Source organism: Malaya genurostris, chromosome 3 (assembly GCF_030247185.1).
Source record: "Malaya genurostris strain Urasoe2022 chromosome 3, Malgen_1.1, whole genome shotgun sequence".
Taxonomy (NCBI): Eukaryota; Metazoa; Arthropoda; class Insecta; order Diptera; family Culicidae; genus Malaya; species Malaya genurostris.
The window spans coordinates 143,156,484-143,176,434 of record NC_080572.1 but is presented as its reverse complement, the minus strand read 5'-3'; the positions used below and the strand labels follow the sequence as shown (position 1 = coordinate 143,176,434).

The 19,951-nt window shown below is 36.7% G+C and overlaps 1 protein-coding gene and 1 pseudogene across 1 annotated transcript in view; both read left to right on the top strand.

Moving 5' to 3' along the window:
- Positions 1 to 12,222, top strand: part of LOC131439429 (large ribosomal subunit protein uL13) — a 69,983-nt gene extending 57,761 nt beyond the window's left edge. Inside the window, exon 4 of the mRNA XM_058610419.1 lies at positions 11,978 to 12,222. Within this exon, the coding sequence (XP_058466402.1) occupies positions 11,978 to 12,157 (180 nt within the window). The 3' untranslated portion in view covers positions 12,158 to 12,222. The remainder of the gene's footprint in view (positions 1 to 11,977) is intronic.
- Positions 12,223 to 16,482: 4,260 nt separating this feature from the next.
- LOC131438447 (proteasome subunit beta type-7-like) lies at positions 16,483 to 18,543 on the top strand (annotated as a pseudogene).
- Positions 18,544 to 19,951: the final 1,408 nt, after the last annotated feature.

The window sequence follows — 19,951 nt, the reverse complement described above, 5'->3', positions numbered from 1 at the left end:
GTTAGTACGCTGCTGTGGGGATCTTCTCTGAAGCAACAAACAGTCGCTTATTCTCGTTTCGCGATCCGATTCTATACAGGCAGTTGATAATTGCGATAGAATCATTTTACCATAACCGCTAATTCTAACTATGTGCATATAACCTTTGTATAAGTTGTGTCTATGAAAATGTCTGTGAATGCTCCACAAGAGGGTTTTGAAATATTGCAACCTAGTATGAGAATCATCAAGTTGAATCATCGATTCGATTTTCTGCAATAATTGCCAACTTGCGATTCTCTCTTGGGTAATTCCACACAGCAACGATCATTATCAGACTGTAATTTTTTTAAGGGCCGTGAATTACTCAGAGTATGAAGTGGAGCGAAGGAATGTAGAAAAATTCTCTCGCGGTTCATGCATTGAGAGACTCGAGTTCTTGTAGCATCTTCTATCGGATTGAAAATGTTGTATACAATATAGATAGCAATATAGCAGATTTTGTCAAATTTTCGGCATCACCAACACTGTTCTAGGTTCGGATGTCTTTCTTGCTCTCCTGGTAGCGGGGCAAATCAAGGACAACTTGGGCATTCCTGTGGTCCAGAACACCATATTTGGATGGATTATTTATTTCGGGAAATCATGCTATTTATACATCGGAAGTTCGCAGTAACCATTCAGTCATCAACCTGCATTGCGATGTGGATATCAACCGCACTTTGCGGCAATTTTGGGAAGTGGAGGAGGCTCCGAAGCAGCCGGAATTCACCACTACAGAGTAGGCAACTTTAGACTTCTTTAGATCGACGCTTACACGCGACAAACCAGCGCTGAGTGAATCAGTTACTTAGACCATTAAATGATTGCGATCGTTAGAGAGACGCTTTCAACAAGACCTCGAGCTCCCTAGGCAATATTCGGACATTCTTGATGAATATTTAACGTTGGAACGTATTGAACAAGTTCCCGACAACGAGATTGACGTCGATTGCGGTAAATGTTTTTACCTTCCTCATCATTCTGTACTGAAGGCGGATAGTACAACAACGAAATTAAAGGTCGTTTTTGACGCTTCGTGCGCGTCATCGAACGGTGTATCCGACGACACGACCAGGCACTCTGAAGAAAAACCGACTTGAAAGATGTGCATTGACGATTTACTATCAGTTACCAAAAATTGAGCGATCCCTCGCTAATGATGAAAATAATGTTTTGGAGCAACACTGTTCAGTTGCTACGAACTAGTTGCCAAGGAGTTCTAATACAAATAAACAAACAGTTTGATAAATTTGCGGAATCGTTCGTTTGATTTTGATGATTGCAGATGATTTATTATATCACAAAGGGATGTTATAAATAGGCCAAATAAAGCAATGTAGCGATCACGTTTTTGTTGGCCGATATGTGTGGATTTACAATTATATTCGTGTCTAACTGTGCCTCCGTCCTATCGGATGCAAATATCAAGAATTATCATTGGGAAATGGCTTCAAAGATTTCAAAATCTTGATTTCATCCCTATTTCCGATAAGTTGTACGAATTTCAAATAGTCAATGTCGTAATTTTTAAATGCATTGTTTATCACCATGCCTTACCGGTATCAATTCTCAATTCATTCACTTCTAGACGTTAGATATGTACGATATACAAACTATCCGGAACTGTTGGAAATTAGTCGTTGACCAACAGCTTCCTGTTGATGGAAAATCGACAGATCAACCGAACACAGTGAAGGCATTAGGTATACCATGGCAACCAAAGGAGGAAGACGCCTTTTCGTTCAAGGTGTGCCTTCCGTTAGAGAGCGTGAATACAAAACGGTAGTTACAATCGGATTCGTCGAAGCTATTTGATCCGTGCGGTTGGCTAGCACCAGCCATTATACGTATCAAAATCTTATTCCAACAGCTATGGCTTAGTGATATCAGCTGGGATGACCCACTGCCTCCTGCTATAGGGGCCGCGTGGACGGACATTAAGGTGAAATGTAGCGGAATGCGAAAATCGCGTTTTTGATCAATTATTCAAAAATTAGACCGATTTTTGAAAAACCAAAAACACTTAAGTTTTCAAAATCAAATTTATCATAACTAAGTATTCTTAGAATTTTGAAATTTTGCTTTGCCGATCCGTAATTGGTTTTTGAAAGGTAAAAACGGTAACTGTTCCGTTCCACGGGGGTGATGTTAGAACTGAAAAGTAGTGTTTGTAGCAGAATTTCACAAAGAATCTGAAAATGCAACTCAAAATTATAAAATTTTAGCTAAAACAACCGAAAATTGAAAATGTTTACATAAACTTTTCCGCATTTTTTTATTGCTTGCGTGCTGCTGTTTCGTATTGAGGTGGTGTGAGAAATGCACGGAGGGGGCACGGTGGCATTATATCGTGAGCAAAATTACATATTTATCGCGAATTTATGCAGCATTGGGTTTTACAATAAAAACGAGTTGAATACAATAAAATAGGTATTGTAAGAAATTGTTTATTTTCTAAGTAACTGTCATTTATAATGTTAATAATGTCCAATTCTGTTGAGTTCAATGCATTGATGTTGCTGAAGCAATAAAGCCATGCTGTGTGATATCGTATAACAGGTTTTATAGCAAAACTATAACTTCATCATTGACAAGCTACTGAATGATATACAAACCAAGTATTATCGTGATACAAACAATGTGATAAACATTGAAAAACAACAGGCATATATATGGTTAGCAAGTTGGTCAATACATATACATGTTAGTCATTCATAATTACTCATGATTTATAGCTCTAGTGTAAGAGTAATCACAAACAATAACGATTGAATTAGTATATATTCAAATTGTGAAGGATTCAAAAATCCATTACGTCCATTTTTTACAAGCCAATATAACGAGAGGTGATCCCACTGCGCTCAATCATTGAAAAAAAAGTTCTTGTTTCTATGTTTGGTATGCTTTGTGCGACGGTTCGTTCAACTGAAGCGGATAAAATTTTGCGCGCATTTTATAACACTACATTTCACCTTAAAGGGCAACTTCGGCAAGTTGAGTTTATTCGCATTCCTCGTTTCGCATGGAATTACAACGGGAAGATGGAACTACATGGGTTTTCAGATGCGTCGGAAGTGGCGTACCGCCCAGTGGTATACACTAGAGATGGTCGGGTATCGGGTATTTTACCCGAAACCCGACCCGTACCCGTACCCGATGGGTTTTTGGTCGGGTACGGGTAAAAATTTTTATTTTCGGTCGGGTACGGGTCGGGTACGGGTAAAAAATTTTACTGCTCACTCGGGTACGGGTCGGGTACGGGTAAAAAAATTTACTGCTCACTCGGGTACGGGTAAATTTTTTTTTTTGATCGATTACCCGACCATTTGTACTTCACATAAATATGTTTACATGTTGAAGAGAATTTTGTCGTGAATACGACTTACTTTACTATGAGGCGCCTTTTCAAAATTTACCCTCTGGGAGAGTGATAAGTTTTTGTTCGTGAATATCTCTTGTTATACTTAACGCAACAACATAATTTCTTCTCCATGCTATCAGAAATATAATCAGGAATTTGTGATTAAATAATCAACAGTGTAAAATAACCATAAATAACTCAAAATCTATGTTTTCTCAAACTTTTGGAAATAACGAGGAAAATTCATCACGTTTGCTTGCCTTTTTCGCACCAGGACGACGGTTTTGAGGTAGTCAGGCACATATCAGTTCCGATGTTCTACTGGCCGAGTGTATTAGGTAAATCTTAACCGAGAATTGTTCATTTTTTCTAGTACGTTAGACGGAACTGGATATAGTGCTGAGGTTCTTCCACCAATGGGTTTTTGGTCGGGTACGGGTAAAAATTTTTATTTTCGGTCGGGTACGGGTCGGGTACGGGTAAAAAATTTTACTGCTCACTCGGGTACGGGTCGGGTACGGGTAAAAAAATTTACTGCTCACTCGGGTACGGGTAAATTTTTTTTTTTGATCGATTACCCGACCATTTGTACTTCACATAAATATGTTTACATGTTGAAGAGAATTTTGTCGTGAATACGACTTACTTTACTATGAGGCGCCTTTTCAAAATTTACCCTCTGGGAGAGTGATAAGTTTTTGTTCGTGAATATCTCTTGTTATACTTAACGCAACAACATAATTTCTTCTCCATGCTATCAGAAATATAATCAGGAATTTGTGATTAAATAATCAACAGTGTAAAATAACCATAAATAACTCAAAATCTATGTTTTCTCAAACTTTTGGAAATAACGAGGAAAATTCATCACGTTTGCTTGCCTTTTTCGCACCAGGACGACGGTTTTGAGGTAGTCAGGCACATATCAGTTCCGATGTTCTACTGGCCGAGTGTATTAGGTAAATCTTAACCGAGAATTGTTCATTTTTTCTAGTACGTTAGACGGAACTGGATATAGTGCTGAGGTTCTTCCACCAATATCAGTAATAATGAGGTGGTAAAAACCTCAAATGCTCAGGTGGAATCAATGTACCTCTTCTTCGCATTCGGGAGTCGTGGCTAGCAGTAAACCAACAGTAGCAGATAACTGAGTTTTAAGTGAAATTCAATAACTAATCTCAGAAACTAAAGTCTGGTCCACCTGAATTCTGAAGTTAATTTTAAGTTCATACTTCTATTTAAAAAATTAGTTCCAGATTACAGGTTCATAATTTAAGACTATGACTCTAGAACTATGAATCCTATTTCTGGATTTTGAAAATGGTTTCAAATTTAGTTCCTTATTCAGGGACTCGAATCCAAATATAAATATTAGGTCTGAACACCGAACCTTGATTTAAAAATTGAATTAAAAACCAAAGTTTAATTCCTGCATTTAGTTTCAGAATTTAATTCATCAATTCAGTTTCAGCATTCATTTCCAGAATTCAGAGCCTACATATTGGAACTAAATTGTGAACATGATTTCTGGAACTAGATGCTGGAACTGAATTCAGTTCCTATATCAAGACTTGGAATTCAAGTTCAGAATTTAGTTCTACAACGCAATTTGGAAAATTGCTAAAAATCACTTCAGTTCCTTACTTCTGGAACTAAATTTATGACCTGAGTTTTTGATCTAGATTCCGAAAATTTGCAGCTGAATTTGGAGCGTACCCCAGATTTATATATAAGTTCTTTAATTTTAACAGTTATAACCATTTAACAAATTAGGCAAAGCGGTTTTTCAGAACCACTAAAATATTTCCAAGGGATTTTGAGAAGTTTATTTCTACTAGTATCTAAATCTACAAAACTGTTTTTGTTCCGTGTTATTTAATTGTATGGTAGAACATGTTTGCCGTCAATTAGTCGTACTGTAGTATAGACGCATCGTTAAAATTCTGGAAGCGAAGCAATGAAAGTTGAAAAATATACACAATCTAATATGAATGATGATCTTTATCCAGAAGTGAGAAAGAAACATGTCAGTTTTATTCGTATTCACGTCCTCCAGTTATGTCTGTGACATTACCCACCCGCCTTTTTTATTGCAAAACAGTTCTTCCGAAAAATAAACAGTTTGATTGACATTCGCGCCTAGGACCAGACCTGACAACTGGCATTTTTTTCCAGAAAAACATTTCTTTTCTTCATTTAAAAAAAACGATCAATCATATTTAATACATATTTAATAAGACACACTGCACTGAAATAAAAATCTTATTTATAATAATTAAATTTGTCGTATGAATCATATGCAGAATATAATTTATATAAGTTATATGCAAACTTATAATCTTTATTTAACCGTTTGATTAAAGTCTTGTTTATAGCCAAAAAATCACGAATAAGCAACGATGAATGAGCAGGTGCGTTATCGTGGTGAAAAAATATGATGGCATGAGCCAACTGATATGCCAACTTCATCAGCAACTTCTCTAATAGTGATTCGGCGATCATCCATAATCATTTTTTCCACTTTTCCCACATTTTCATCGATTATTGACGTGCTGGGTCGACCGAAGCGTTCGTCGTCTTCAACGTCTTCGCGGCCATCTTGGAAACGCTTATACCACTCGTAAACACTTGTTTTTTTTCATAGCAGACTCACCGTAGGCTCTCTGTAACATTTCGCACACTTGGTTACACTTTATTTCATTTTTCACGCAAAATTTAATACAAATTCTTTGACTCTTCAATTCTTCCATTGTTTAAACTAACAAAAATCGCCGATCTCAAAAAACATGTCTACACCAGCCGCTACAAGACAGAATGTAAACAATGAATACAGCTGAAAATTTCACCATACATTAGGGACATATATACCAACACAATAAAAAAAATTTGACCACCGGACTCTCCAGACGCGCGCAATTAAAAAATTCCGGGAACTTTTTGAACAGACCTCGTATGTTGTGTGGATATCTAGTAATGGTTATAGGGCGCGCCAAAAAATTTGACTCAGACTGGAAATTTCATTTGTTATATGAAAATAATTCCATTCGTTATATGAAATATTTCATAAGATTATCTTATATATTTTACATGATGTTGAATACACCAAAGACATCATATTAACAAGATATCCAGCTCTCACATTTCCCGAACAAATCATTGGCAACATCCTTTTTTGCGAGCATGTCGTCCTCAGGTGAGTCCGCATCGAATCTCATACATAGAAGTAGGGGAGAGAAATGTCAAATTCGTGCGCGCCAAAATAGCAGGGCTGCGCACCCATACAATTGACATGATATGTTGAATGTGATGCCGTGCGATGGCGTTGTTGAACTGAAGATTGATTTCGCTCCAAGCTGACAGGGTCTGAATACACTTTGTAGATATCAATGGAAATACTAATAGTGAAAAATCATAAGAACATCATATAATGTGAAAATGAGAATTTAGCTCAGTGTGCCTTAGCTCTAAGATGTTGCGGTCAGACCCTACTATCCAAGTAGGTTTTAATGGACTTCCATTTTAAAGCTGTTTAATGCACAATCCAGTAAAAAATATTTGATTCATATATAAAATGTAGTGTAGTACTAATATCACATTCAGATACCAGAATACTGTTATTTTAAATTGTGGTTGGAGATTTTCAAAATTTTCATATAAATCATTAGGATTCTAACCATAAAAATATGAACATTGATTTCAGAAAATCTTCATAGAAGTTCTTCTTATTCTTCACTTCTGGGTGGTGTCACCACACTTGAAATGACACCGATTGATGGCACAGCAAGTTGGGCTATATTGCCAGTTAATTTTCGTTTCTTTTCACTGGACTACAAGTGAAAATCTCGATGCGTGACAATGTGGAGTCGCAAAAGTACGGGTGAAAATCTTTTCTCGTGAAATACTCAAATTTTCACCGTGTTTACTCGTTGAGGGTTCCACCGGAGTTGGCACAGTTCAATGGCTGTAAAAACCACCAGCTACCGTTAACATCGTGGGTGTGGGTTTGTGAGGGTTACAAAACGGGCATATTTGACAGATTAATTTAAATCAAAATCATAATTCATTCTGCTTTGTAGTAAAAAATTGTAACCAAAAAAAATTTCTCACGAATGTTCAAACTACTTACACTTGAAGGACTCACTGTTCACCATTTTCAAAATTGAATTTTTCACACCGGGAATACACGTACATTATTTGATGTTTGGTCAATTCACGTAAACGAACTGATGATACTCTATACAGGAGATGTTCGCATAACATTCATTTTCGTCACGTATAATATTCAATATGACATTAGGAACCTTTTTACGTGATTTTTCAAGTGATTCGAATGTGAATTTTTATTTGTGTGTCAAGATAATGAGCACACTTACTTGTGATTCTAAAGAATTGAATTGAAAGTCGCACTGTTTCGTAAAAACCATACCTACCCAAAATCGAATACAACGGGTATTACAACATTTTGGGTAAATATGCTTCTCGAAAAATTTGAGTAGATATTGCTCGCTTTTGTTGACATTTGTAAATAAGTATAAAGTACCAAAGACATTGGAAATCTATTCATGCTTCACAGTGTATTTTTATTTTTAAATGTGAACAAGCATTTTAATGTATTTTACTTACCAACTAGAGCCTGATATTATTTTTTTCCATCCTGAATTTTTGTAAAATTTTTACTACTCATTCGGGTCGGGTACGGGTACGGGTAATTTTTAATCGGGTACGGGTCGGGCACGGGTAAAATTTTTTTATCGGGTACGGGTCGGGTACGGGTAATTTTTTTTTTATTTTTGTTCGGGTACGGGTAATTTTTTAAATTTTTAATCGGGTACGGGTAAATTTTTTTGCTGATCACCCGGGTACGGGTCGGGTTCGGGTATAAGAATTTCTATACCCGACCATCTCTAGTATACACACGTGCAAGGGATGCTGAAGGATATATTGTTGTCAATCTTTTGGCAGCAAAAACAAGGGCACCAATCAAACAGGTGTCTCTTGCACGACTTGAGTTGAATGCTGCGGTGCTATTAGCTGAACTGATGGAATGAATATTAATACCATTGTCACATCTAGAAGTTGAAATGTGGGCGTGGACGGACAGTTTCATTGTACTTCAATGGTTGTTATCCGCTCATCCGCGAAAATGAAAAACGTACGTAGCAAATTGCACTTCATTGATTTTGAACATTCTACCACGCGAACGGTGGAATCATGTGGCTACTCATGATAAACCAGCGGACTGTACAGAAGAATTTGTCTTACTCCAGAAGAATTTGTCTGACATAACCTTTGGTTTCAAGGACCTGGATGGTTGAGCATGGAACCTGAATATTGGAAACTAACAGTAAGAGAGACGATCGTCGACGAACAATTAATGGAAGCTCGTTAGATCAAGACAATGCACGCAACAGTCGGCATCGCTCGAGACAACTTTGACATCGAGTGGTGGTTGATCAACCGACGCTCAAATTACACGTTTAATGTCCGCATGTTGGCGTGCGTGAATCGTTACATTCAGGCGCTTCAAGGAGTGGTCTTAGAGCCATTGTTGACACCAAGTGAACTTTATCAAGCCAAGGTACAACTGGCTCAAGCAGCTCAACACGTATCATTTGAACGGGAACTACGATTGATTCGAAACGGTCAGGAAGTGTCATTCAAACCACTGACTGGTTTGCATCCCTTTCTGGATGAAACGGGAACGACGCGAATAGGCGGTCGTTTGCAACAGGCACCAACAGTAATTGCTATTGCGAGATCTTCATCTCCGCAACATGCATGCAGGATCAAACTTACTACCATCTACGGTGAATCAACAATATTGGATAGTCGGACACAACACAGCTGTTCGACGAATTGTTAAGCGTTGTGCTCGCTGTGTAAGATTGAAGGGGAAAACAGCGAATCAATCAAGTTTACCAGTCCCTCGTGCGACTGCAACTCGTGCTTTCACTCATGTTGGCGTAGACTACGCTGGCCGCTGAAAATACATGCTTCGTGGTGTCAAAACGACAAAGGGTTATTTGGTAGTATTCATGTGCTTATTAACAAAAACCATTCATCTGGAGGCAGCTAGTGATTTGTCTACAAGTGTGTTTATTGCAGCACTAAGGCGATTTATTTCACGACGTGGCTATCCAAATGACATTTGGTCGGACAATGGCACAAATTTTTTTGGTGGTGACCGTTGGCTCCAGGAGATGTCTGCTTCACTTTCGTCTGGATCGTCAAAGATTAGTCATTTTTTATCAAATTTCAGCATTAAATGGATATTAAACCCTCCATCATCAACGCACCGTAGAGGTATTTGGGAGGCTGCGGTCAAGAGTGCCAAGAAACATCTGGTGGTCGTTCTTGGAACATCAGAAATGACTTACGAACAATTAGCAACGATTTTGGCGCAAATAGAAGCCTGTCTAAATTCCAGGCCTCTTTGTCCGCTTTCTAGTAATCCTGACAGTTATGAAACACTAACTCCCGGGTATTTTATTGTTGGTCATCCGATGAATCTTATTCCCGAACCCGATGTCTGGAAGGTTCCTACAAATCGTTTAGATTAATGGGAGCTTATGCAAAAACAAACAGCAGAAATTTGGAGGCGATGGCAAGACGAATATTTTACTAGCTTACAGCCTAGGACGAAATTGCGTGTAACAGAAGAGAACGTAAGGAAAATCAACTCGTTCTTGTGAAAAATTAAAATACACCTCTTACCCAATGGGAGATGGCGTACATCCGTTTTCAACAGTAGTCGTTCGGACAGTTACTTTGCGGTGTAATCAGACTGAGTATCTTTGCCTCCTCCAGAAGATATGGTTGTTACCAGTCGATTGTAGCGTGTTGCCTCAAGGCGGGGAGGATGTTTGCATATATTACATCATGTAAATCTTTCTACCATTTATTATTCACCGTGGATTTGACAGTTGAGAGAAAAATGTAACTACGCAATAGTTAGAACTGAGACGCAATTCGAATAAAACGTGTTTTGTGATACTACGGGTTTTTTCATTATTTTCCGTTGTCCGTTGGTAGCATCGGTGGTTCCGCGTTGGTAATTTCGAGTTCATCTTTACAGTCCGCTACAGAGATCGTTCAACCGTGTTTCATTTGGGTTGATTTTAATGTGTCACGAAGCAGAATATGTACGAGTTTTCTGAATATTATTAGGAATTATCATTAGGACCAAATTGTGTCTGTTGATTGTAAGTAAATAAATAAATAAATGCGAAATACGTAAATTAATCGAATTTAAAATTTCCAATACATAAGTTCTGTTAGTTAATGTCCACAATAATTTCTTTACACCCTCTCCGGAGTCCAGTACCGAAGATAGTGGAAGTAGTGGTCATATTCCTAGTATCGAATTTGTATCAATTTTGTATATAAACGATTATGAGATAGGCTTCGTTACTCTACTAGTTGGATTAAAACTTTTTTTTTCGATAGGATGAGATTATAATTTCGTCTATTTCAAATGTTGGTTTATATATATCGTTTGCAAATCTTATTATTTTTTTCATATTAAATAATAATAAATAAACAAAAGAAGCAATGCATACAACTGCCTTTCTCATATAGAAAGGTTATGCAATCATGTGAAAACCGAGAAGGCCCGGAGGGCTGAGCGTCATATACCATTCAACTCAGTTCGTCGAGTACGCAAAATGTCTGTATGTGTGTCTATGTGTGAATGTATATATGTAACATTTTTTTGCACTCACTTTCTCGGAGATGGCTGAATCGATTTTCACGAACTTAGATTTAAATGAAAGGTCTTGTAACCCCACACAAAGTTCCTGAATTTAATTCGGATCCGATCTCCGGTTCCCAAAAAAATGAAAATAAGTGCACTTAGTTTTCTCAGAGACGGCTGAACCGATTCTCACAAATTTAGAATCAAGTGAAAGGTACAATTGTCCTATACAAAGTTCCTGAATTTAATTTTGAGGCGACTTCCGGTTCCGGAGTTACAGGATGATTAGTAAAAAAATTCTTATTTCAAATTACTTCCTCACTTTTCTCAGAGATAGCGTGACCGATCTCAAGAAACTTAGATTCAAATGAAAGGTCTATTGGAGCGGCGAAACAAAACACGTAAAAAATTTCTCAACTTGTCTCGAAAATATTATCAATAGACAACCAAACAACCCGATTCCGACTATACTGGTTCTCGTTTTCTGATTCCGGAAATAAAAAGTAAAATAATTTCTAAATTTGCCTCAAAACTATTGCAATCGGTAGTCATTGGCAAACATAAATTTGGATTTTTTGTTCTTGGGTTTTGGATGAACGACTGAAGATTGTTGCCATATACTCAAAAATGGATCCCAATCACTTTCCTCGAACCAACTTCGATTATACCGGTTTCGGAAGTATCTCTTTTCGTTTCTTCAGAGATGGCCTAACCGACCTAAGTAGTGTTTAACTCTGTAGGTTATACTAGTTTATGGACAAACCTTTTTGTTTTATAAGAATCAAATTATTTTCATGAATACCACACATTTATATATGAGAATATGTGAGAGATAAGAGAAAGGCATCATTACACCACTATGTAGATTAAAACAGGTTTTTATCTATTAATTTTATTTTCAGAAACTTACATGGAAAGCTCGTACCACTGTAACTGAAGAAACCAAGCACCAGGATGTCGTTCTTCAGAATTACGGATACCTTACATCCGAATTTCAGAAGAAGTGGAGCAGGCCAGTTTTAAACACTAAATTAACCAGGCTTGGAAAGAAGAAACGCCAAGCTGCCGCTAGTGCTTTCTAAATGCAGTAATACATATTGTTCACATATAACGGATTCAACAGAATAAACGTTATTGATCCAATTAACAGTTCATATTGTTTCTATAAAATGTAAAATTGAACTTTTTTCCAACTAGCCCAAATAAAATCATATTGTGTATAGTTTCACATTGCTCATATTTTTCCAGCATGTACTCCTATCTACTTTTCCGTCTCCTCATTTTCTTTCGCTAAACCTAAAGCACTTCTTTCGCTATCCTAAAGCACTTCCTCTTTCACTTCACTCACATATCACTTCACTTGATTTTACTTATTACCAGCAGAGCTGCTAAATGTCACTATCAACTAGCAACTTTGCACGACGAAGATTGGAAAGCTAATGTCACTGGACTGCTTCCAACCAGGCTCTACCAATCATCATATATTGAGTGTCTGAGAGCCGATCTGTAATAACTAATGTGGCGGAATTACAAAACCACCGAGTTTTTCACGTTAAACCCTCAGAACAATTTCAATATTACATTTTATTTCGAAACAATGGGCCGTATGAATAAAATGTAGTAAAGTTTCTTGTTTGTAGTATCTTTTCAAAAACATAGTCCACAGAGTAAAACACGTTTGGTTTGGTTTTAATTTTCTATTTCACTTTATCAGCAAACACACGAGTAGCAACCTCTAGAGCTACCTACCGAAAAATTGTAGTAAATACTACATGTTCGAACGTTGTTGTGTAGTAAAGTCTCTGCTTTTGACAGGAACGTGATCCACATGTAGCATTTACTACCGAAATTCAAGCATGCTACTTTTTATTCATACGGCCCAATGTAGTTACATTGTAAACGTCATCTTGAGAATACTTTGTATGGAAACCAGCCATACATCGTAGCACATTCAGTCTTATGATTTGATGCATCGACACTTTACATATAATAAACTTTAAACATTTTATGAGTTGAACCGATATGACCGAAATTATGCTCGGTACCAAGAACGGTCCTCCTATCTTAAACACTTGAATTGCTTACAGCGCACAAGCAAAGTAACGTAATGAATATAAACACTTTACACCATGCGCGCCGCTGGCGTAGATTTTCCGCCTCACGCGAAGGAAAATAAATAACTTTAATTCGGTACTAACATGTGATTAGGGCATATCGTGCGATATGCCCTTTTGAAAGTTACGAAAAATAATGCTCATTACTCAAGTTTTAAACATGAAATTCAAACATATTCGTAGATTGGGCTTCTATCTACGAGATTATATCGATTATTGTGTAAATGAAAGTTGTATGAATATTTTGTAACATTCTGCCACACTAATACGCCGTTATTCAGGGCAATTATCTTCATTTCTCCTATCACTGCTTGAAAGAACAATGAACTTTATCAATTTATGTTTATGTCAGTACTCATGGAAGATTTTTACTTCAACGGGGAATAGGAGAATGAGAGAGAAAACAAAAAAAAGTCGTTTGCCGTTGACTGAGTATACTTCTACGTGGTCATAGAACTATCGAGTATCTCATTTGACAGACACTTTGACCGACGACACGACCTGCCACTCGTCTATCAAAACTGTCTCGTAAATTTAACTACCCCTCAGTAACTGGAAATGTCAAATCGGAAACGCTAGTGAATTTTTTTAAACTGGCAGCACAAGTTGATATATTTATTGATTTTGAATAACAGTCACCATAACCTTGGTTACTGCATATCGAAGGCAAGATGAATGAAAACAAAATAAATTTCAGATCGGTTATTATATTACGGAACATTTTAATGGATTTACCTGACTCGAGCGGAATGTAAAAATGGAGGAATATGATTTATGTCTTTTATAAAGCCAAGTTCAAAATTCAGGTCTTGACTTGAAACCGTTGTGTGAGAAGGAAGACATGGAAAAGACAGACAACGAGCTGAGCGAGGCTAGTGCTCTGCGGTGCCTGCATAACGTACGGTGAAATGATTTCTTTGTGGAATTCCACTAGTAATCCTCGAACCTCAACCGACACAAAACAATTTTGACACCGGTATATTACACCGAATCCTACTGCCCAGCAAAGCTAGCAGTTGAAGTGTACGGATGAATCGCTGGAAGCAGATCATTGTCCTCGTTCGTTGGTTTCATCCATAGTTTCGATTAAACTCCGAAAATCGAGTTCATTTAAATGCATTTCTGCTTAATTTGGACAAAGTTTAACACTAATCGAAATATTCCACCGCTTTCAAAACATGTTTATTTGTTTTGGGGTTCCTTGGTAACTAGTCCATAGCAACCTAAGCAGTGTTGCTCGAGAAGATTATTTTTATCATTTACAAGGGGTCGCTAGATTTGTGGTAACTGGCGGTGAATCGTTAGCGAACAGTTTTAACGACGACACGACCTGCCACTCGACTATCAAAACTGTATCGCAAATTTAACTACCCCTCAGTAACTGATAATGTCAAAACGAAATCGTCTGAAAAATATTGAAATTGGCAACACAAGTTGGTAAATTATTGATTTTGAAAAACAGTTACCAGTAGCCTTGGTTACTAAACTTGAGGAATGTAAACAAAAACAAGAGATTCTCATCTAAAACGGAAACACTGAGTACAGCTGGCAGGTATTAAATTTGAGAGTTTTGAGTCATTTTTGCTAAAAATTGATTGAAGTTGTATCTTTCTTTTCATAGAACTGAAACAATTTCATCGCAGTCACGGAGAGGAAGGCTAATCAATTCACATTCGTAGCTAACCGTAATCAAATCACATTCGTAACTAGAAAATTGTATTGTGGTACTGAAAGATGGGTACGCCTATAGGGCGCTACTGTGTTTGGGGATGGTATATTCCGACGGATTTGGAGAACAATTGGTTCATGTGACTATCGATAAACAATGTTTTCTTGGAAGAAGTTTACTCTTAGGAAAAGAACGTACAAACAGAAATAAATATAAAATAATTTTGAAAACATCGTATGTCTTACTATGATAATACCAGAATGAAAAAAATAAAATCAAAGCAAAAATTGTTAGAGTCTACAGGTAAAAAATATATTTTGTAAATAATTCAAGAATATCTCCAAATGTTGTAATAATACTAGCGTCTTAGTGAAACCGAAATCGCTTTTCATTTCAATTTATTCTCAAATTTGTGGATATGTCATTTTTCAATTGCTTCTGTATGTACATCAAATATATATTGAATATTTCAAATATGTTATACTGCTGTATTTGTTTTTCTATGTTCAACATCATTCTCAAAAGCAGCAGAAGAATGTTAACTGCAAATAATAGAAATCTGATTGATGAATGAATGAAAAAATACTATTTTGAAACATAATAATGATATGTTTACATACAAATAACTTCCATTTTTTCATATCTTAGAAAACACAAAAATAAAATTTAAGCACTCATCACCTTTCTCATAGTTTGCATTGATGATGCACATTAGTTTTTTCTCTCCGGAAGTCGGTAAATAAGAGAAAAGGGCACACAATTTCAATTAGGTGGAATTATTCCACAACTATTTTAAACTGTTTGTTTATTTTTTCTGGGGCTCTTGGTAACTATAATTCATAGCAACTCAAACAGTGTTGCACGAATAGATAGTATTTGTTATTTTCAAGGGGTCGCTATATTTATGGTAACTGGCGGTAAATCGCTCACGAACACTTTTTATTCAGATTTTTCTTCGGAGTGTCTGGTCGTGTCGTCGGTTTTAATGCTGATTTTTCTTCGGAGTGCCTGGTCGTGTCGTCGCTTTGACCGTACCGATTACAGCTGACGAGGATTTTACCGACGACACGACCTGCCACTCGTCTATCAAAACTGTATCGTAAATTTAACTACCCCTCAGTAACTGGAAATGTCAAATCGGAAAAGCTAGTGAATTTTTTTAAACTGGCAGCACAAGTTGATATATCTATTGATTTTGAATAACAGTCAACATAACCTTGGTTACTGCATATTGAAGGCAAGATGAATGTAAACAAAATAAATTTCAGATCGGTTATTATATTACGGAATATTTTTATGGATTTACCTAACTCGAGCGGAATGTAAAAATTGAGGAGTATGAGTCTTTTATAAAGCCAAGTTCAAAATTCAGGTTTTGACTTCAAACCGTTGTGTGAGAAGGAAGACATGGAAATGATCGACAATGAGCTGAGCGAGGCTAGTGCTCTGCGGTACCTGCATAACGTACGGTAAAATGATTTCTTTGTGGAATTTCACTAGTAATCCTCGAATAGTGACCAACAAGGTGAAATACTGTTTCCACTGCAGCGCAATCAAGCGACACAAAAGAATTTTGACAACGGCATATTACACCGAATCCTACTGCCCAGAAAAGTTAGCAGTTGAAGTGTACGGATGAATCGCTGGAAGCAGATCATTGTCCTCGTTCGTTGGTTTCATCCATAGTTTCGATTAAATTCCGAAAATCGAGTTCATTTAAATGCATTTCTGCTTAATTTGGACAAAGTTTAACACTAATAGAACTATTCCACCGCTTTCAAAACATGTTTATTTGTTTTGGGGTTCCTTGGTAACTAGTCCATAGCAACTTAAACAGTGTTGCTCGAGAAGATTATTTTTATCATTTACAAGGGGTCGCTAGATTTGTGGTAACTGGCGGTGAATCGTTAGCGAACAGTTTTAATGCTGATTTTTCTTCGGAGTGCCTGGTCGACGACACGACCTGCCACTCGACTATCAAAACTGTATCGCAAATTTAACTACCCCTCAGTAACTGATAATGTCAAAACGAAATCGTCTGAAAAATATTGAAATTGGCAACACAAGTTGGTAAATTATTGATTTTGAAAAACAGTTACCAGTAGCCTTGGTTACTAAACTTGAGGAATGTAAACAAAAACAAGAGATTCTCATCTAAAACGGAAACACTGAGTACAGCTGGCAGGTATTAAATTTGAGAGTTTTGAGTCATTTTTGCTAAAAATTGATTGAAGTTGTATCTTTCTTTTCATAGAACTGAAACAATTTCATCGCAGTCACGGAGAGGAAGGCTAATCAATTCACATTCGTAGCTAACCGTAATCAAATCACATTCGTAACTAGAAAATTGTATTGTGGTACTGAAAGATGGGTACGCCTATAGGGCACTACTGTGTTTGGGGATGGTATATTCCGACGGATTTGGAGAACAATTGGTTCATGTGACTATCGATAAACAATGTTTTCTTGGAAGAAGTTTACTCTTAGGAAAAGAACGTACAAACAGAAATAAATATAAAATAATTTTGAAAACATCGTATGTCTTACTATGATAATACCAAATACAAATTATAATACGGAGTACTCCGACAAATTTTCAAGGACACATTTTGCATCGTGCGGTACACTGTCATGATACACTGTCAGAGTGACGGTGTACCTTATTGAATTTTATATAAAACTGGCAACTCTGATGACTGGAAAATGATTCACCATAGTGACTGTTTATTATGCTCATAAACAAAGATGTTTAATTTTTCGAGATCGTGGAAAATCCGAAAGAATTTGAATGTAATTGAAGCTGCTTTTTGTGATTACCATTGTTTGACTAAGAACCGATATGACTATCGACATCTGGAAGCACCCGGATTCAGTTTTGAAAACTGTCGCAGGTTAGTGTCGTCAGAGGAAACGCAAGACTTGAATTTCTAACCTTGATGTTTTATAGAAATGCTCAACAATGCACCAACGATTTGTTCCGCCGAAAGCTATTAAAACTCGTGCTACTGAGAGACCAATCGTGGAGGATAAAAACTGCGAAAATATTCACTACTTGACTAAAAACATGAACTACTGTGGTGCCGGAACAGCTGTTGACACGGAAATAACCACTCATATGATATCGTCAAATTTAGAATTACACCGGTTAAATACTGGATGAACAGTCCCGATAGTAATTGCTAATACGATGTTGAAACAGTTTTTGTTTCGCTATCAAGGTCATATTAGCGCTGCTTTGGTTTTAGGGGGTGTATATCATACGGGATCGTATATTTATTGTATTTATCCTCACGGATCGACAGATAAGCTGCCTTATGCTACAATGAGATCGGGCAGACTTGCAGCTATGTTCGTGTTCGAGTCTCGCTGGAAACCAGATATGGATGAAGAGGAGAGCAAAAAGTTGGTTCGTGAGGCAATTACTGCCGGAGTTTTCAACGATTTAGGATCCGGTTCTAACATTGATCTATGTGTGATTCGAAAGAATGATGCACAATATTTGAGGACGTTCGAGGAAGCTACTAAAAAAGGTAGCCGTTCCCTCGCATATGACTACAACAACGGCAGTTCAACAGAGCAAGTGTTTCGACATTGATATTACCGAGGAATGCGAGCGCACTCTGATCTCTGATTCAATCGTTTATTATTTAACATATTAAAACGTCAATAAATACACAATTCCAGATATGCTACAACTTGTTGGATATTTGTCGATCACTTGTGGTCCAGAAGAATATCACACTGGCGTCAGTTATGAATATGGTTCTTCCATAAAAAAAAAAAACAATACGAAACTTGGTAATGGAATAAATAAAATACCTCAAATCATCGAAGTTTTCGTTTTGAAATATAAGTCATTTCATTCATAAATGTTTTCATCCGCTATTTGATAGCGACGCATTGTTTTCATGATAATTACTACCCACTTAGAAAAAAACGTTCAACGGTGGTCCTTCATTGGTCCAATACGTTGGATCACTGGTCCAATGAAAGTCCAATCAATCGTTCAACGGGAGGCCAACACGGGACCTTCGTTTGCCGATTTTGAAACAGACCGTTGAACCGAATGCCATTTTTTTCGTTCAACAAACCCGGCAGACAGAGGTCCATTGTTGAGCCATTTTTAACATGAGGAATTGGAGCCCCGTTGGACTAGTTTTACTACAGAATTTCTGAAGTTTTTTCCACTTATTTGTTCAAACTCACAATACATACCTGCACAATACTTCTACTTCACGTAGAATAACAACAAATTTTCTTTCTATGGAAAGGTAACACTTAATTTTCACACTATTTTTGCAAGAGAAAAAACAACAACAAACCGTTCCAGCAAATTGAACGAATATTTCGTGCAATATATCGTTCAACAAGCGCTCAAAAATCAACAAAGTTGAACGGCATGCTGAGAGGGTAGCATGCTTCGATGTCGTAGTGTTGCCAGAGATTTTCTTTTTCAACTTTTCTAAGCTGTCATGACGAAAAAGTAAAACATGCTAGGCTAAATTGATCATTCTGTGAACCAAACATTAGCGCTCCGAATGTATGGGACTTAGGGGTATTATTATTTGTATTTGATAATACCAGAATGAAAAAAATAAAATCAAAGCAAAAATTGTTAGAGTCTACTGTAAAAAATATATTTTGTAAATAATTCAAGAATATCTCCAAATGTTGTAATAATACTAGCGTCTCAGTGAAACCGAAATCGCTTTTCATTTCAATTTATTCTCAAATTTGTGGATATGTCATTTTTCAATTGCTTCTGTATGTACATCAAATATATGTTGAATATTTCAAATATGTTATACTGCTGTATTTGTTTTTCTATGTTCAACATCATTCTCGAAAGCAGCAGAAGAATGTTAACTGCAAATAATAGAAATCTGTTTGATGAATGAATGAAAAAATACTATTTTGAAACATAATAATGATATGTTTACATACAAATAACTTCCATTTTTTCATATCTTAGAAAACACAAAAATAAAATTTAAGCACTCATCACCTTTCTCATAGTTTGCATTGATGATGCACATTAGTTTTTTCTCTCCGGAATTTGGTAAATAAGAGAAAAGGGCACACAATTTCAATTA